Raw genomic sequence first — 19,201 nt, 5'->3', positions numbered from 1 at the left:
CCCCTTTCCAGAAGCTCTTGTGCTTTCAGCACATGCAGAGGAACGCCATCTAAAAAAAAAGGGTTTTTTTTTCTTTTTTTGGGGGGGGGGGGGGCGTGCTCAACTGGGAACTTTCGCCCTGAGCTCCACAATGTCTAGAACCGGCCCTGAGTGTATTCAGGGCTGTCGACAGCTACGCCGGGCTCAGGTACAGGGAAGGGGCGTGGCCAAACAGAGGAGGTGTGGCCAGACCCCCTCCTTCCAAAAAAAAAATAAAAAATACTATGTTCGCGGCCACTTCATGGCTGCGCACACCGCATAGGGGACGCAGGTGTCAGGGAGTGGGGGCGCAATCGCTACCCCCTTCCACATAACGCAGGGAGAGAGGTCTGACTACTGCTGCAGCAGCCTCTCTCTATAGCCCGTCACACAGCGTGATAGCACCATGTGTGCTGGGCTGGGGAGAGAGGCTGCTGCAGCAGTAGTCAGACCTCTCTCCCTGCTGCCTGGTAAATAGTACCCGCCCCCCCTCCACCTCGGCACCCCTGAGTGTATTAAACAAATTGGTAACAGAGAAACATCAGACCCATTCGCAGCACTTGTGGCTGACCATACCCTACCACAAGCACTGCATCTTAATTATGCACGCCCCTGAAACAGCGTTCAGACTAACAGACACGCCTGCGTTCGCACCACCACACCTCCGTTATCATCGACCAACCCCTGTCACCACCCACAAACGGCTCATCCTGTCACTCATGCTACAGGGTGCGAATGCTTCCTGATCACATGGACTAGTTCATGCACACGCACTGCGTCTTGTACGCATGCGCATATTGCAAACATTGTCAGGCTACGTGCGAGCGCAGCCTAGCGAACGGGTCTGAATCAGGCCCCTCTGTGCAGAAATAGAACACTACACCCCACCACCTGAGAACATTACCTGGCCACTGGACATGATCATAATACAACTCTATCACACTATATTCAGGCGTAATACTGCACACCTAAGTAACGTAACCTAAGCACTAGATGTGATTATAATACAATTCTATCACACTCTGAGCCTGATTCACTACCGTACGTAACTGCGTGTGCAATTGCAATTACACACGCAGTTCAACTGCGATAGTATGCTAATCCATGGCTAATACATTGCGATCAAAATGCCCTCGCAGCACTGCACAGGGTCGCCCACTTTACTCAGCACACATACGTACTGTTTAGCAAGGCTGTGAAACCATCAGTACAATAGAATACAATTGCAGCCTTACGCACAGTTTCACAAGCCCTGACCTTACTCAGAAATTACTAACAACCACGCACAGTATGAGACCTCACACTGCGCATGGGATCGCAGTGGCTAATTTATGCACGTCTGCGTTTCCCCGACCACCACCCCATCACCACCCACAAACGTCAGTTTCTGTCAATCACTCTGCGATGGGTCTGCGTAGCCTCTGTGATCGCAGTCCCGATCGCAGTAACCGGTCCGCGCACGCGCAGTGCTATGCGTGCGCATGTGCAGATGGCAATAATCGCCGTGCGGTAATGAATCAAGCCCTACACCAGTGTTGGCTAACCTTGACACTCCAGCTGTTGTGGAACTATATATCCCAGCATGCCCTGCCACAGTTTTAGCATGCCCTAATAGCAAAACTGTAGCAGTGCATGCTGGGTTATGTAGTTCCATAACAGCTGGAGTGTCAAGGTTAGCCAACACTGCCCTACACACTTAGGGGCTCATGTATTAATAAGTGCCATTACACCATCATTTCATTATTTGTTTTGAGACATTTATTTTTATTTTTTTTAAAAACCTAATTAACCTTCTTATGTATCAAAAATAAACATAGCACTTTCAATAACATGCTGTCCCTGCACAATGCAACCTGGCAAAAAATGTCTCTCATTTGAGTCTTTCAAAAGACTCCTCCACACTTTGACATTTCAACTGAGGATGGAGGCTGCAGGATGGTGACCATAAGATCCCTTTCCTGCGAGAATGCCTCCATAGGCATAAAGCAATCTGAAGATGGTGTTATCTTACAGGGCCAAACTCGAAGCCTGGCACAGTACATGGGGTCAGACTGCAATCTCCATTTAGTGTAATGGAGATTGCGGTCTGAAGCACCATTTAAGCCTTTTGCAGGAGATTTCGGTGGTGGCTCCTGCTTTAGGCTATTGCCACATAGCCCTGATCATTCAGAAACTTCAGTTTATGCATGACTTACAGTAAGTAAAAAAAGAGCTGGATACATAGGGACATATTTATCACTATCTGCATTCTTAATGGTGTTGTGAGGTGATAATTAAATATGCTTAAATTTCACATAGTGGGGGTGCAGTTATAATTTTGCTTCCAGGTTGGGACCTGCTGAGCATACCGTGCGCGCATGGCTGTCGGCCTGTACATACATCACTAAGGGCTAGTGGAAAGAATCCCCCTCTGAAAAATAATGTATTAGAGTAGCCCAGGGGGATACTTTTGTAGTTGGAAATGTAAAGGACTACAGCAGATATCAGAGATATTTGCTGTGGATCCCTCTTCTTACATCCTTAAGATACTTAGTAAATTTACTCCTAAAGTGTCTATTTCTATTCAATGTCATCCGATATCAATCTTGGATGACATCTTCCGGATTCATGTGTTTCATTTTTCAAAGAGGTTACTGAATTTACTAATCTGCCGAGTTTCTGTCATTCGTGTTGTTCGATTGTGTAATCATTTGTTGTCATTCATATTATTCATTTCTATTTAGCATTCGGTTTTCACTAACTCAAACGAACAGATGCATGCACGGATCAAGGAGATCCGTGATACATGCTTCTATGTGTAAATAACTAAACACAGAAGCACGGGCGGGATCAGTGAGATCCATCTGTGCTTCTGTGTAAAAAACATTAAAACCAGTGTAAAATTAGAAAAAAAATGGTGTGGTCCCCTCCACATTAGACAAACCAGCACCGGGCTTTGGAGACCCAGTACTGGTTGTGCTACATACAGGGGACAAACGACGTAGGGTACCCTTTATTAAGCACAACCAGCACCAGGCTATTCAGAACCAGCCCTGGTTGCCAAAATACTGGGGACAAAAGACGTAGGGGTCACTGGTATTCAGCACAACCAGCACTGGGCTCTGAGCTGGTCCTGGTTCTGGAAATACAGGAGAAAAAAAATGCGTAAGGTTCCCCAGCATGTTCCAGAACCAGCACCGGACTGTTTCTAGTGGGGATGGGGGGGTAATGCCACAGCCAGGGTAACCCTTTCACTGGGCCCCCCAGCCAAAGCATTACCCCTGACTGCTAGTCAACCCAGGCCGGGGATCCCTGGGGAGCTGGGGACCCCCCCCAATAAAGGGGTCCCCCTCTCCAGGCACCCCAAGCCTAGGCTGATAGCCCGGGGCTATCCCCGGCACCCTGGCCAGTGGGTGCCGGGTTGATAGTGTAGTGTAAAAAAAAATAAAAAAAAAATAGATGAGATAATATTGTCTTTTGCTGTGGAACTACAGGTCCCAGCAAGCCTCCCCTGCATGCTGGTACTTGGACAACCACAAGTACCAGCATACGGGGCATTACGGGCCTGCTGGTACCTGTAGTTCCCCAACAAAAATAATATTAAAAAAAAAAACACAGAACACACACTGACAATACAAGTTTAATAACACATACATGCACACACACATGTACACTCACACTCCCTATCTCACATACTAACCTATGTATCCCTAAAGCCATCAAGTCCAAATAGATAATCTATAGGGTACCTGTAATAAAAAAATCCATACTCACCTCCTCCTATGCATGGATCATGTCCTCTTCTGTCTTTCCCCCTCTCAGCCAATGAACGGGTCCCACCATTGACTTCAATGGTGCGAACCGCGAAGGTAACATTCACGGTACTCACCATTAAAGTCAATGGTCGGACCCGTTCATTGGCTGAGAGGCGGAAGGCTCGCCTCTCTCAGCCAAAGAAAGATCAGCAACGTGATTTCTATACTGAAATCCCGCGGCGGTGTGCTCATTCGGGTAGTACTGTTCTTAGAGGACAGTACTAAGTTCGTGGGTCCGCAATTTTTAATTTTTTTGTTTATGAAGGCATCCATGGGCTTGGCTAGACAGAAGACTTGATAATACAGTTAAATTAGTCGTTAAATGCTACAGTTATGGGTACAATTATTTTTTTTTAGTCCAAACTTTTTTAAAAATACACCAGTCACTGCCTCCCACAATGGTTAAAACACCTGTCCCATCCATACAGCATCCTCATACAGTCCCAACATTTTAAACCAAAAATAGGGATCTTGTACAATTTTTTACCTACTCTGAGATGGTGAAAACTTTGAGGATGATTGCAACATTGTAATGCCAGGAATACTGGTATATATGGTTCAGCAAGATACCACTGGCCCAGGCTATATTGTGGCGGCCTGGCCAACTGCTGAAAAAATCTCCTCAGTTCACTTTCTCAAAGAGCAGCAATAAAGCTGATGTTTCTCTGGCATCTAGATCAGGGGTTCTCAAACTTTTTTGCTCTGGGACCCAGTCTAACAATAAAAATTATTACAGGACCCCAGCATGTTACTGCAGAATGACTGCCACACATGTGTGGTCAGCAGACCGCTCATGCACAGTAACACTATGGAGACACGAAACTGTGAGGTGTCCGATAATGCGATCATTTTATTTTTTACACACTGCAGGGATGAGCTCTTTTCGAAGCCCCTGTCCTTGCAAGGTGAGGCAGAGAGTGACTGAGGAGACAGTGGGTTACTGGTGAGACAAAGGGTGACGTAGGAGGCAGTGGATAACAGGGAGAAGCTGTGGGTGACAGGGGTGAGGAAGATGGTGGCAGAGGGTGGCATGGAAAGGCAGAGGGTGACTGGAGAGGCAATAAGTGATGTAGGAGGCAGTGGGCAATAGGGAGAAGCTGTGGGGGATGGGGAGGCAGATGGTGTCAGAAGGTGATGGAGAGGCAGGGAGTGGCAGTGGCTGGCAAGGAGCAGCATAGGGTGGCAGGGAGAGGCAGAGGGTGGCAGCGGAGACAGTGGGTGACTGGGGAGGCAGTGGGAGGCAAAGGGTGACATGGGAAGCAGTGGGTAACAGGGAGAACCAGAAGGTGACGAGGGAGGCAGATAGTGGCAGAGGGTGAGGCAAAGGGTGGCATGGAAAGGCAGGGGGTAACTGGGGAGGCAATAGGTGACGTAGGAGGCAGGGGTAATAGGGAGGAACAGTGGGTGACAGGGTAGGCAGAGGGTGTCTGTGGGTGATGGAGAGGCAGTGGGCAGAGGGAGAAGCAGTGGATGACAGGAAAAGGGAGTGGGTTGCAGGAGGAGGCAGTGGAAGGCAGCAAGAAGCAGTGGGTGACAGGGGAGGAAGTGGTGACAGAGAGAGGCAGTGGGTGGCAAGGAGCAGCAAAGGGTGGCAGAGAGAGCCAGAGGGTGGCAGGAAAGACAGTGGGTGACTGGGGAGGCAGTGGGTAACAGGGAGAACCAGTACAAAGAACAAAGTAACATAGAAGGCAGTGGGTAACAGGGAGAACCAGTGGGTGACAGGGGGAGGCAGAGGGTGAAAAGGAGAGACAGAGGGTGGCAGTGGGTGACAGGGAGAGGCAGAGGGTGGCAGTGGGTGACGGAGAGGCAGAGGGTGACAGGGGGAGGCAGTAAGTGAGAAAGACTGAGGGGGCAGTGCGTTTCAGGGAGGAGGCAGTGGGTTTTTAATAAATTCATTTGTTTTTCTGTTTCCCGCCTCCAGTTCCCACACTGTGTGCTCCCCTGTTCCCCCATGGGGTCTGTACTCAGCACTCCCCTCGTTCCACATGCTCCCCTGTTGATGTTTCTTCCCCCTCCACAGCAATCATCACACATTCTGTGTCCCCCCACCCTGGCAGCTGCGGTCCCCCAGGCTGCACTTAAGAACATCTGCACAGACTGCAGAGAGAGTATGGCAGCTGGCTCCTCTGGGTCTGTCTGCTGCTGATGCTTGCTGCCTGTGTGTCAGTTTCTGCTGCTGGACAGGAGGAAAAGAGACACTGAGCACTGGGGTGGGGGCAGGACTGCCTGATGGCTCCTCGGATCTCTCAGCCAGTGATCCGAGGAGTCTGAAATAACAGACAGTTCAACTGGTTTCACTTTCTTCAGATCACTGGCTGAGAGATCAGAGGAGTCATCAACCTGACCCCATGTGAGTTGCGACCCCAAGCTGAGATGGCCGCGACCCTCTTTGGGGTCACGACCCACAGTTTGAGAACTGCTGATCCAGATGATAAACAGAGCTAACTTAGCAGAAAAAGTATGATCTGTAAACTGGCCAGGATATACAGACTCTATTACAAGGCAACGCCACCTAAAATGTAGATTTTATTTTACCTAACTTTCCCCATATTGCAGCGCTGTAAAGCTTCTTGTCCAAGCACTGACAATTGGCTGAAAAGTAGGATCAAACAGCATCATAGCTGTCTTTACCTGGTGCAGACTACGCAGAGCGGAGTCGCATCATGGAGGGAGCCGATTTGTTTCTTCCTATTTGGAAACCCCTCCCCAGAAACTGTCATGATAGAGTGCTTCATGGAGCTCATGTTACAAGTGCTTACGGTAATTTGATTGTAGTAGACCATAGTTCCCAGAAACACAGGTCATCTTGGTCAATACAATTGTGTTTGTTCCATATGTCCATACCTGATGTCTTTTAGGTTTCTTTTTTTCTGGTGGATTCGCATCCTCCCATGTAGAGTCATACTCTTCATCCCAGGTATAATAACTTTCATAGGTGTTATAATACATACTGCAGAGGTCACAAAAATTGTAGTAGACTGCAACTAAGAGGGAGAAATGTGTATTATGATTTATTACAAAGCTTATATGTTACAGAAAAACAAAATAATATATTTCATGACACAAAACTCATAATGTATATGCACTGGGTAATTCATTTCAGACAGTGAGACCCCGAAAGACCGGGTTTATACAAATACAATTGCTGCGGTTTTATGTGTTGAAGACGCTAACCACCAGAACTATTACCATAGGATGGATGTGGCCCACACAGTACTAGCCAAACAGTACAGCAACATGGTGATAAAAGCTTGTTTTGACTATACAGTATGTAATTGTGCGCTGCTGGACAGGGCATGATCACAAGAACTTAGAGCCTGATTCAGAGCCGGACGCAATTTGCGGACGGTCGTTCAGGAAAAGGGGGTGGCTATTCAAATGAACCGTTCGCTCTTTGCGGTCTGTTCACGCCTCTATGTCTGAACGAGCGTACAAAACTTGCGGTCATTTTTTGGATAACTACGCCCCCTGACCGCTCGCATCCTATGTCATGTCCGCTATTTATTAGATTAATCGAGTACATCGACCAGCGTATGAACTGCTCGCTATTCTTGTGGCTGGTTTTTCCTACCACAATCTTGCGAGCAGTTCTGACTATAAAATAACCCAGTGACGTGGTCAGTGACGCTGCTGTATTAATTATGCACACCCATAAAACGCCCGTTTTGACCTTTAAGCACGCCTGCGTTCGGATCTCCACTCCCCGTTTTCAAGCACCTTCCCCTGTTACCACCCACATACGCCTCCTCCTGTCACTCATATTAGCAGGCACTCGCTATTTAGCGAACAAACAATTTTCGGCCACAATGACTGGTTCGTGCATGCGCATTACGATCCGTACGCATGCGCAGTTGGGAAAACATCGCTCCGAACGAACGAGCGGCCGCTTACGAGCGGCTTTGAATCAGGCCCTTAGTTGTGTAGCTGCATTTTTTGGGTAGGTCGATGCCTTTGTAAATCCCACCCCGGTGACCTTTGTCTCTGTACTTTAACGAAGTGTACATGTTATAACATATGTATGTGTGTGTGTCTATTCTGTGTATGTCTTATGAGGCCCATACACTGTGCGATTTTTCGGACGATTTCAATCGATCGTAACAATCAATCATGCACATCGTGTGTTGTTTTTGTACGTTTACGATGCCAATGCGTGTCCTCGCCGTCATATAGCTGGATTGTAGATCTTACGGAAAAACCGTAAGATTGCAACCTATCGTGTTTTGCAACACATAGTATCGTATGATCGTATGTACGATCGTACACCATTTGACCACATCATATTGAGAATTTCAAGGGAAGAATCTCAAGGGAAATCGTACAACACATAGTTAAGTTTCTAAATCGCACCGTGTATGGCCGGCTTCAGTTAGCCAAGAAGCAGATTTCATGGTTTAGGTTTGCCTGAATAAATCTGCAGGAGGAAATCCATTTTAGTAAAGGGAAAGACACTTGGGGGTTTATTTATGAAGCAGTGGGTTCTAAGGGCCTGATTCAGAGGCTCTCACTATTTGCGAGCGCTCGCTCTGAATAAGGGCAGGGTGTTTTTTTTTCTCCCCTGCCTCCAGGCCGCTCGCTAAGCTGTGGGTGACCACCCACAGCTTTAGCGGGCCGTCTGGAGATGGTCGCGATTATCGCGACCATCGGGCTTGCGAGGAGACCCTGTGGTAGGGTCTCAGGTCTCGCAAGCCCGAGTGGACTTCCTGCTCTAATAGAGCAGGAAGTCCACTACTGACATCACTCGTGATGTCAGTAGGGCCGCCCACAAACGGCACGCCTCAGTTTGTCCAGCCACCCCCTGAACAAAACGGGGAGAGCTGTCGATCAACATAGACAGCCGCCCCGTCTTGTAGTGAGCCCCGGAGCGCGCACTGGACTACCATTGACCTGCTTGCGAGCGGGTCTGAATCAGGCCCTAAAATCCAACGCTTCCGATTTTATTTTGCTAGTAATATCATGGCATTTTAAATTTAGTAATTAAAACCAATGGATCTTAATGCAGAACCCTTTTTAAAAGCAACTCCAAAGTAAAGGAAAATGTGTTCAGAGGAATAGAAACTGCTGTCATGTCATACAGAGGTAGTTACTTCCTCTGAGCACAAAAGTTTCAGTGAGTTGCTGACTGGGGACAGATTGGCTCTTGTTGTTTTGCTTATCTGCAAAGGGAACAAAAAGGACCATCAGGGTTTATTGCTGAAGTAAAGACATATGAGTGTCATTTAACCTGTGGCTGAAAGCAGCCATTAGAAACAATATAAATGCACTGATGATATCTGCATAAACAGTTCTGATGCCACATATTACATTCTTTTTTTATTGCTAATCTTTATTGTCTTGTGACCATCAGTAGATTAAAACAATAGGTGTGGTAAGCAGTGAGGGCCTTATTCAGACCCGGTCGCAAGCGCTGAGCGCTCGCAACCGGGTCGATGTTTGGGCATGCACACGTCGGAGCTGGCTCCGACGTGCGCATGCGCGAGACCCGGCTAGCGACGGGCGCTCCGTCGCTACGGGTCTCGCACCAAAGGGGGCGAGCTGTCGATGGTGATTGACAGCTCGCACCGTTCGGGAGGCGGGCAGGGGGGGTGGCCGGCCAAATGGAGGTGTTCCCGACGGAACGCTTGCCGTTTGGGGGCGGCCCCATTGACATCAGCAATGATGTCAGTGGGGAGCTTCCTGCTCGATCAGAGCAGGAAGCTCCCTGGGGATTGCGGTTGCCAACCCCCAACCTTAGGGTCTCGTCGCAAGCCCCGATGGTCCTGTCCATCGTGACCATAACCCTGGTCGGTCGCTAAGCTGTGGGTGGTAACCCACAGCTTAGCTAGCGACCAGGAGGCCGCACTAAAAAAAAGCAGCCGCCCTCATTCAGAGAGAGCGATCGCTTCTTGCGACCACCTCTGAATGAGGGCCTGAGTCCTCTGCTGTCTATGTCTGTCACTGTACAGCAGGGATGGGGAACCTCAGGCCCGAGGTCCGTATAAGGCCCCCGGAATCATTTGGTCTGGCCCTCTCTGAGCTTTTTTCTGCTAGCCTCATCTGGATAGCAGGGTGCACCCTGCAGCCAGAATCTATGCAGCGGTGCCAACTGGAGCGTCCTCAGGACGCTTCAGACGGTCACACCGCAGCCCTTACAGCTCCCCGGAGCATCCTTAGGATGCTCCAAGCATTGCTGTGTTCACTGGCAATTGTGGCCCCGTCCCTATGTGACATTACATGGATGGGGTGTGGCCTGCACCAGGCCCACGAATAATGATTATATATATATATATATCAAAATGGCCCTCAGCTGAAAAAAAAAAAAAAAGGTTCCCAAACCCTTCTGTACAGAATACAAAAAGCTGACTGTCTGCAGCTATTGACATTGACTCCCCAGTTTGTATGTACATGTGAGGGCTTAAGGGACTCAATTATAGACTGACTCCAGATCCCAGTGTCCAGGTCATCATGTTTATTCGCTGACTGCTGTTAAAGTCATTTATTCTAGGTCTCAAATCACTGGCAACTGTTAATCTCTATAATGGCTATATAGCATATTTATGTATCTAATCTGTGTAATGTTTTCAATATACTTATACATATTTTATACAATCTGACTGGCACTTTAGGATTGAAAACAATGGTAATTCCCTAAAGATTGGTACTACATTATACTACTACATATTGTGAAGAACATCTTGCCCAGCACATGCCCAGCTACCCTCTTACCTACAATCAATTCGGTGACACCAGTAGAATGTTTGCAAGCAAGCAGAGATCCGTGCCGAGTGCTCTGAACAAAGTGAAGTTCTCAGTGAAACTTTTACTCTAAAAACCAGATTTCAGTGCCACCAGTTTCACTTTCTATTCCTGAAATAATAGTTTAATCAACCCTTTAAAGAGACAGTGTCCCATATTTACAATGCATACATACACACAAATATATATAAATATACACACACACACACACACACAGACCCTCCAACATGACCTGTTCCATTAGGTACAAAATGCTCTGCTACTGGACTTCCTTCTTAATTGATGATTGCAGACACCTGTGGTGAAACACCTGTCTCATTAATGAACTAGCTCAACACATGTGGCTGCAATTACAAATTAGGTGGGAAGTCCAGGAGCAGAGCATTTTGTACCTGATGGAAGAGGTCATGTTGGAGGGTAGAGAGATCATATAATATATTATATATATATTTATTTATTTATTTATTTTTTTCTTCAAGGCGACACTGAAAGATTTAGTAAATTTTATTCCATAAAAGACACCAACGTTTCAGGTCATCAGCCCTTTTGTCACAGTCATATACAAAAGAATGAAAATCAACTTCTTACCTTAAGTAGTCACCCAGGTGTGATAGTGAGGTCTGGGTTGCGTGTGTTCCTTGCATGCTGCAGGCAGCATCCCAAGCTGATGACGAGGTTGCTGTGCGCCACTACCTGTTACCTAAGCAACCAAACGTCATCAGTAACAGCGGACATCTACATGTGTTACACTACGTGCCTATACAACCATCACCATAAATACATCTAACAGCAAGAGGCAGGAGGTTGAATGTACTGTAAACGGACAACAATAAAATAAAAATCATTGATTGGGAAATCTCGTAGATTGGGTGGTGCCCCTCTAAATTGAGCTGATAGGGCATGTCTAAACTGTAAATACCCATAAAATATTAATTAAAACCTGATTAAAGGAATTGCATGAAGCAGAGCACACTAAATAACCTGATGCTGATTTCACTAGAGGGGATGTAGTTCTCAATCCCGACAAGAGAGTTAAGATAGGTGTCGAAATACCAACGCCTATCTTAATCCCGAGGCCAGAATCCAGAAGGACGCCAGCCAGAGCAAATATAAGCCGGGGCGCCCTTAGTTTTAGCCGCAGGAAGGGGGGGGGGGGGGGTTAAGTGTAGGCAAACTTGCGCAGTCAGCGTTAGGTTTTGGGGGGGGAGGTTAGGTTTAGGCACCACTGGGGGGGGATTGTTAGGCTACAAGAAGGGAGGGTTAGGGGGAGGGTGTGTTACTTACCCGATACCAACCATCGGGGTGCCGCTCACGGTATTGTGACAGGAGGCATCCAAACAGCCGGCATTACATACCCATTCCCACTAGAGCAGTGTTCCCCATCCTCGGTCCTCAAGGCACATTAACAGTCCAGATTTTAATGATATCCATGCCTGAGCACATATGGTTAAATCAAAATAACTGCGGTACTAGTTAAGACAACTGTGTTCAAGTATGGCTATCCTTAAAACCTGGGCCGTTAGTGTGTATGGAGGACAGTGGTTGGGAACCCCTGTTCTAGAGGGAACAGATCCTACAGACTTAGATTATGAAAAAGCTGCAGACAACTGGGCCTCTAAGTAGAAGAGGAGAATGACTAGATGAAATGTTAAGCTCAAGTTTACATCAATACAAGGTCAGGATTCCAACATTTAATGATTGTTAAGGCACCCATCTGGCTACATCTTTTCTGGGGAAAAAAGTATAAAGATATATAGTATATATGGGCTCATATGCAATAAACTGAAGCTGGTATTTTCTGTTTCCTAGCTGATTATCTGAAGATTTTCTGGTGACTGTCAAGGATTAAAATGTTCTAGGGAGCATTTAATATCTGAAAGTTACAAACCCTGCCCCAACAAACACCACCAATGGTACTATACCCAAAGTACAGTAGATAATACCATAGGGTTGTAAACGCAATACTACAGTTTGAAATATATATTTTTTCAAAATGTATTTGTATAAAACACTTCTCACAATACAGATTACATCACAGTTGCAGACATTCCACTCTCAAGGTATAAGATTTTTCCACCCTTATTCTAGGGTTGAGAGTTCGATTGTGTATCTTTATAGTGGATCTCAGAGCCTCTTTACTGTTCTGAATCTCAGAGAAGATTCACAATTGAATCATACCAGGAACATTAAGCTCAGGAGAGTATAGTGAATTGGTTGATCAAGAGTCAATTGTTAATAGATACTTAAAGAGTCAATTGATAAAGAGTCGATTGATAAGGAGTTGTGAGAATTTGATTACTCCTGACTGGAATGTGGCCTTAAGGGCTGATAAATGCTTAGCTAGTTGCAGTCTTGAGGACTGGTGTGTACTTGGCTAGTTGCAGCCTGAATAGTTGGTATGCACTTGGCTAGTTGCAGCCTGAATAGCTGGTATGCACTAAGGGATATTAGGAATTTCTGTAAAAGTTTATTGCTTGCATGAATATACAGACAATGAATTGCAATTGAAACAGAGGAGTTGCAAATTGTAGATAGTGCAGATAGCTGGGTGTTATTTAGCCGATTGTCCACACAGCCACAGAGAAGTGGTTGAGAGTACTGGAATGAATAAACAAAAAGTTAACAGAACTGAAGAGCAGCAGACACTGCTAATCTACTTGCTGGGAATCCACATGGATACCGACATGTGGCAGACTCTGCTCTGTTGTCACTTCCAGGTAGATCACACACACGTTAGGAAGCAGTAGCCACCGCTTAGATGTAACTTGCAGGGAGATCAGACACTGGACACGAGGAGCTGGAACAAACAGGAGGATAACCTCTCACTAGAACTGGAACCCACAACAAACGCTATAGCCGGCATGGAGTGAAGGGCTGGCTATAACTTATGCAATGCAGGATCCAGTCAAAGGCATTTCCTGCAGAGTTTTGCCTAATGACTGCTAGTGTGCACACAGACAAGACATTATTAATTAGTGTGCAGCTGAATCCAGCACACAGACAAACTGCTAGAGCTGTATACAGACAAGACAGGAATCCGGCTGCCTGCAACAGCCGGCACATGGATCAGGACAAGATGCAGTATCCCAGTGACAACTATAGCTGGGACCTCCCACCAAGATGATCCGCTATTGCGGATCCTAACAGTACCCTCCTCTTGCGGGTGTACACCCCAACATGACTAAGGGGAACTGAAAACAAGAAAACAGATGGACAAGGTAGACTCAAGATTTACGTAGAGACTTCTTTCTGCGAAATTGCTGAGGTCTGAAAAAGGCAAGTCCAAAAATATTGTCAGAAGTAATGGTATCCTCAATCAATCAAAGGAGTTTCTTCAGCTTGAGGAGTTGTAATCAGAGTTAGATTCCACATCTAAAGGAAGGCTTACGATGTTCTTCTCAGAGATAGATGGTACCTAAAGAGAAACACGATTAGATTCTGTCTGTGCCCAATGTCCAACAGCCTGGATGGGTATTGATCAGATCTGTTCAAAACTCCTTTGCAAGATGACGACAAAGAGGTAAAGCCAACAGTTAACTTCCTGGTTGGAGACCTTGAAGATGATAATACTGTGCTGTGATCAACCGGAGACTGAAAGTTCTCAGAAGCCGGGTTCTTACGAGCTTGACTCTTTGTTGGTGCTTTGGTTTATCAAGGATTTTCTGAGCTCAGTGACAGGCGGTTCTTTGGCCGACAAGGCAGAATTTCCAGAAGAGTCAGAAAGGATTATGTCAGGACCACCAAATCTTCTAATAATGGCATTATTGAAGGCTTGTAAATCTTGAACTATAGGATAATTGGACCGAATAAGTGGCTTAACCTATTTCAAAGCCTCCCCTCTGAAGGACATAGTCAAGCATCATATGTTCTCAGCTGGAGTAAGAAGTGGAGCTACTTCTAGACACTGAAGCAACAGATCAAGATATTGTAGTAATTTTCCATCGAAAAACGGAAGGGGAAATATATCTTTCCTTTCTACAGAAGATGGGAGGTACCCCAGTCCATCTGTACTATGTCTGTCTCTATATGTAATGCGACACTGTCATACATATATATATATATATATATATACATACACATATATGTATATATATATATATATATATATATATACACATATACACACACACGTATATATGTGACCCTACATGCATGCATGTATGTATGTATGTGACTTTATATGTATCTCTGTCTGTATGTATGTCTCTATATGTAAGCCTGCATATGTGTGTACCTCTATATGTAGCCCTGTAATAATGTGTCCTATATGTAGCCCTGTCTCTATATGTCAGCCTGTATATTTACAGGATCTCCATTACCCTGTTTGTATGTATCTCTATTAGAGATGTGCGCCGACTCTCCTGTTTTGGTTTGGATCTGGATCCCCCCTGGTTTTGGATCTGGATTGGTTTTGCCAAAACCTCACTTCTGTGTTTTGTTTTCGTGTTTTGGTTCTGGATTTTTTTCTTCAAAAAAATAAAATAAAAATAATAAAAATCATAAAAACAGCTAAAATCACATAAAATGGGCCTGTTTTTGTTCCTACAGTATAATTAACCTCAATAACATTTATTTCCAGTAAATTCCAATCAGTTTTGACCACCTCACAATATTATTTGCTTCGCCTAGTTAAGGCCAAAAGGTTGCATCCAGCTAGCTGGCTAAGCTAAGTGACACAGTGGGCGGCACTAACATGTGGCAGTTCAGCTTCCAATTTCCTACATGGATACAGTGTGTTATACAGTGTGGGTTGGATACACCAATAGTGCACTTACTGTGACAGTAGTGTTGGCAGAGCGGGGTTGCTGACAGTGTCCTCAGTACATGGAATAGCAGTGCTGCGATGCTGGCAGTGTCCTCAGTGAAGGGTACTGGTGATGTAGGCAGAGCGGGGGTGCCAGCGTTGTCCTCAGTGCAGGTTTGCTGACTGTGTTGGCAGAGCAGGGGTGTTCTCAATGCAGGGTGCCGGCAGAGCGGGGGTGCCAGCGGTGTCCTCAGTGCATGTGTGCTGACAATGTTGGCAGTGCAGGGGTGCTGGTGTCCTCAGTGTTGGCAGTGTTGGGTTCGCTGACGGTGTCCTCAGTACGTGGAGCAGCAGTGCACGAGTGCCAGCAGTGTCGGCAGTGGGGGATGATGCCAGTGGGGGTGCCGGTGGTGTCGACAGCAGGGGTTGCGGCGGTGGAGGATGGCGGGCGACATCTTTTTCTTCTGTGTGCATTTTCAATTTGCTTAACACTGATTGGCTGAGAGCCATGACAGACTGCCTCTCAGCCAATCAGCGTTAAGCCCGCTCAATACAAAACTTGTCGGGTCGCGAGGTTTTGCCTCGGGTGAGGAATCCGTGGTAAGCAGGGAGATCCGAGCTTTGCTCGGCTTGCCCCGGATCCCTGAAATTCGGGTGGGTTCAGATCTCTGAGATCCAAACCCGCTCATATCTATTCTCTATATGTAACCCTGTTTGCGTGTATCTCCATAAGTATCCCTGTCTGTATGTGTGTATGTGTATCCCTGTCTGTACGTATGGTATGTGTCTCTATATGTAATCCTGCATATGTATATGTGTGTATCTCTATGTATCACTGTCTGTATATATGTACGTGTCTCTATATGTAGTGTGTTTGTTGACAATCAAAAGGTCAGCAAGCATTTTTGGGTCCCCTGAAAGCCGGTGCTAGCATTTCACGGGTGCCGACAGTACTCAACATGACGGGGCACATTAAATGCGGAATCGCATCGCCTGCCTTCTTAGGTTGACATACTGCTTGTCCACATTTTGATTCTTGACAAGTCTTATATATCCCGTGACCGGTTAAAGAAAAGGGCAAAATTAAAGATGTTTAATTTCCGCACCTTATTTGTCAACCTCTATGTATCATTTTTTTTGCATGATTAATTTTTATGCCTGAATGGCACTGCACTGTTTTATTGCTTTTTTTAAAAATAAAATGTTAAAGAGACAGTGAACTTGGTGAATGGGTGAGAGAAACTTAGAGATCATGAAATGAGAAAAGTGGTGCAAAATTAAATGTGTTCAAAGTACAGGAAGAGAATTTAGGGCCTGTTTCTGCAAGAATCGTAATTGCAAAGCTGCACGCAGGTGACCCTTGCAGATATGGTAATGTAGCAGGAGGCATCACGCCTCCTGTGCATTACTTATCCCAGCTGTGTTGTCCAACGCAGCATCGGATAATCTGCGTACCATCAGCTGGCTGCGGTGACTCATGGGGTCCCGCAGCCGGCCGCCGCAGTTTAGAGGAAGAGGCCAGGAAATCTCCAGCAGCCGACGGAGATCCCGGCTTCTTCCCTCCCCTGCAACGGCGGCAACACGCCTCCGTTTTGGGAAACGGAGGGCATCAGCGCCCCCAAACGGCAGCAGACTGTCAATCACCGACAGTCTGCTGCCAGTTTACGTGTGGGCTCACAGACCCAAGGGCAGATTGGGCCGCCGGAAAGCCAGGCTGTTTCCCGCTGGGCCGGTCCCTTATTATATCTTTAGGGGCTGGCGGCGGCCCTGCCCTCACCCACCCATCTGCCGGCCCAGCTGCAAGCTCCGATCGTGCAGCATTACAGCTTCCGCACATGCCGGCAACCACCCCATTCCCCACCCACCCTTCTGCTTTGACAGCCCAGCTGACGCGATCGGATCTCAGCTCCGATCGGGCAGTGTTACAGCTGTCTGAACTTAAACAAAAATGGCAGACGGGGAGCTGCGCGCATGTCCAGCCGCTGCAGCTCCCCTATAAGCCTTTGCGGATGCCTGTCAGTCACTTCTGACGGCACCACCTCCAGGCTGTCTGCGGCCTGCCTCGGCGCCTCCAGGATGATCTATGTACACGCCGGAAGTGCAATGTACGCGCACGCACGGAACAGCAGCAGCCTGCACACTGGTGCAGACAGCCTACAGACCAATTGCTACAATAAGTAAACTATATTATTTACATCTAATATATATATATAAAATCAGACAGGCACACATATCATGCATGCCGACATTTAGCTCCCTCCTCCCGGGAGGGAGCTGTCGGGCTTACAGGGCTGGGTGCGTGACGCAGCCAAAGGGGGCGGGGCCAGGCACATGACGCAGCATTGGGGGCGGAGCATGGGGGCGTGACAGCGCGAATGCGTCATCGTGGCCCCGCCCCCTCTTCACATTGCCGTGATTAATGGCATTGTGCAGCCAGGGGCGGAGCCACGATGACGCGATTCAGCGCGAATCGCGTCACCGGCCCCCCTGCTGCCAGGATTTCTACTTAAAAGCGTGGGGGGGTGCGGACACATCGCCGGGGCCAGGAGGATTGCCTGCCTTCCCGGGAGGTCGGGAGTGGCACCCGATTTTCGGGAGGCTCCCGACCAAATCGGGAGGGTAGGCAAGTATGACACATATATCTATCTTATATACATACACAATGGAAAAAATGGACAGCGACACTGGAGGTCTTGAAAGTGAATGATTTATTGTCACCAACGTGTCAGGGCTAAGCTGCCCTTTTGTCAAGGTTAAAGGGCAGCTTAGCCCTGAAACGTTGGTGACAATATATCATTCACTTTCAAGACCTCCAGTGCCGCTGTCCATTTTTTCCATTGTCTATATGCAAGTTTGTGGAGGGCATGGGGGCTACATTGCTACAATATTGGAGTGCCAAATCATATATATATATATATATATATATATATATATATCTCTCAACAAAAGAGGCAGCGGCACTGAGGGTCTTAAACGAATTAAGGTATATTGTCACAATATATCTTATTTTGTTCAAGGCCGCTGAGAGCAGGTGATAGGGGGCGTGGCCTAATCATGGGAGGCGTGGCCATGCCCCCTTTCCAGCAAAAAAAAATAAAAAATGCACGCTTGGGAGGGGCGGCGCTCTGAGCCCCCTCAGCCCTGCTCAAAGCCAGGGGGGCACGATCAGTGTGATCGCTCCCGCCACAGGCATAGGAGAAGGCTGTGGTTGCTGCTCAGCAGCCACAAGCAGTCTCCAGCACGCTGTGCTGGGCTGCTGTGAGGGAGGGGGGAGCGGCGCTGGGCAATCTGTACCCGCTCCCCCCCCTTCTCGGCGCCCCTGATTTTGTTTAAGACCCTCATTGCCGCTGCCTCTTTTGTTGTTATGCATCCATACTTGCGGAGGGCACGAGGGCCACATTATTACACTATTGGAGTGCCGAACCATAGGATATGTATGTGTAAATATAATTATATATATATATATATATATATATATATATATATATATATATATATATATATATATACACGATGCAGGAATATCCGTAAAGTAACTGGCCCCGGTGCCCGCACAAGTAATGCAGAGGTAGTCCAAAGGAGCGGCACTCAGGATCTGAAGAAAATGGCTTTAATGTGGACAAGACAAACAGCAACGTTTCAGTGCTCAACAGGCACCGTCATCAGGCTAAATAACATACCAAAAGTGTCCTACCTTATACTAGCACATAACACCACGTGGAAGCCATATCCGGGTCCGGGACCGCGCTCCCTTGCCGGCGGCATACTAATGACGTCACCACGCAACATGATCCGTCATTGAAAGAGTGTCCATCACCATGGCTACATAAAAACATAACAATAATACATCAAATAACATCTATATGCGGCCAGACATACAAACATATCCATAATGAGTTATATGTAAACAATT

General features: G+C 46.9%; 1 protein-coding gene across 5 annotated transcripts in view; it reads right to left on the bottom strand.

Annotated features, from left to right (window-relative positions):
• Positions 1–19,201, bottom strand: part of LOC148540705 (uncharacterized) — an 83,286-nt gene that overhangs the window by 42,577 nt on the left and 21,508 nt on the right. For 2 of the 5 annotated variants that reach the window (XM_088442801.1, XM_088442806.1), the window contains exon 2: positions 6,657–6,796. In XM_088442801.1, the coding sequence (XP_088298927.1) occupies positions 6,657–6,761 (105 nt within the window). In that variant the 5' untranslated portion in view covers positions 6,762–6,796. Of the gene's footprint in view, positions 1–6,656; positions 6,797–10,514; positions 10,631–11,132; positions 11,226–19,201 lie in introns of those variants that run through there. The other 3 variants (XM_088442805.1, XM_088442802.1, XM_088442803.1) reach the window with 3 other exon arrangements.

Source organism: Taudactylus pleione, unplaced genomic scaffold (assembly GCF_031769625.1).
Source record: "Taudactylus pleione unplaced genomic scaffold, aTauple2 ptg000018l, whole genome shotgun sequence".
In the NCBI taxonomy this organism is placed as follows: Eukaryota; Metazoa; Chordata; class Amphibia; order Anura; family Myobatrachidae; genus Taudactylus; species Taudactylus pleione.
The sequence above is the reverse complement of the archived record's forward strand: the minus strand, read 5'-3'. Positions and strand labels throughout refer to the sequence as shown.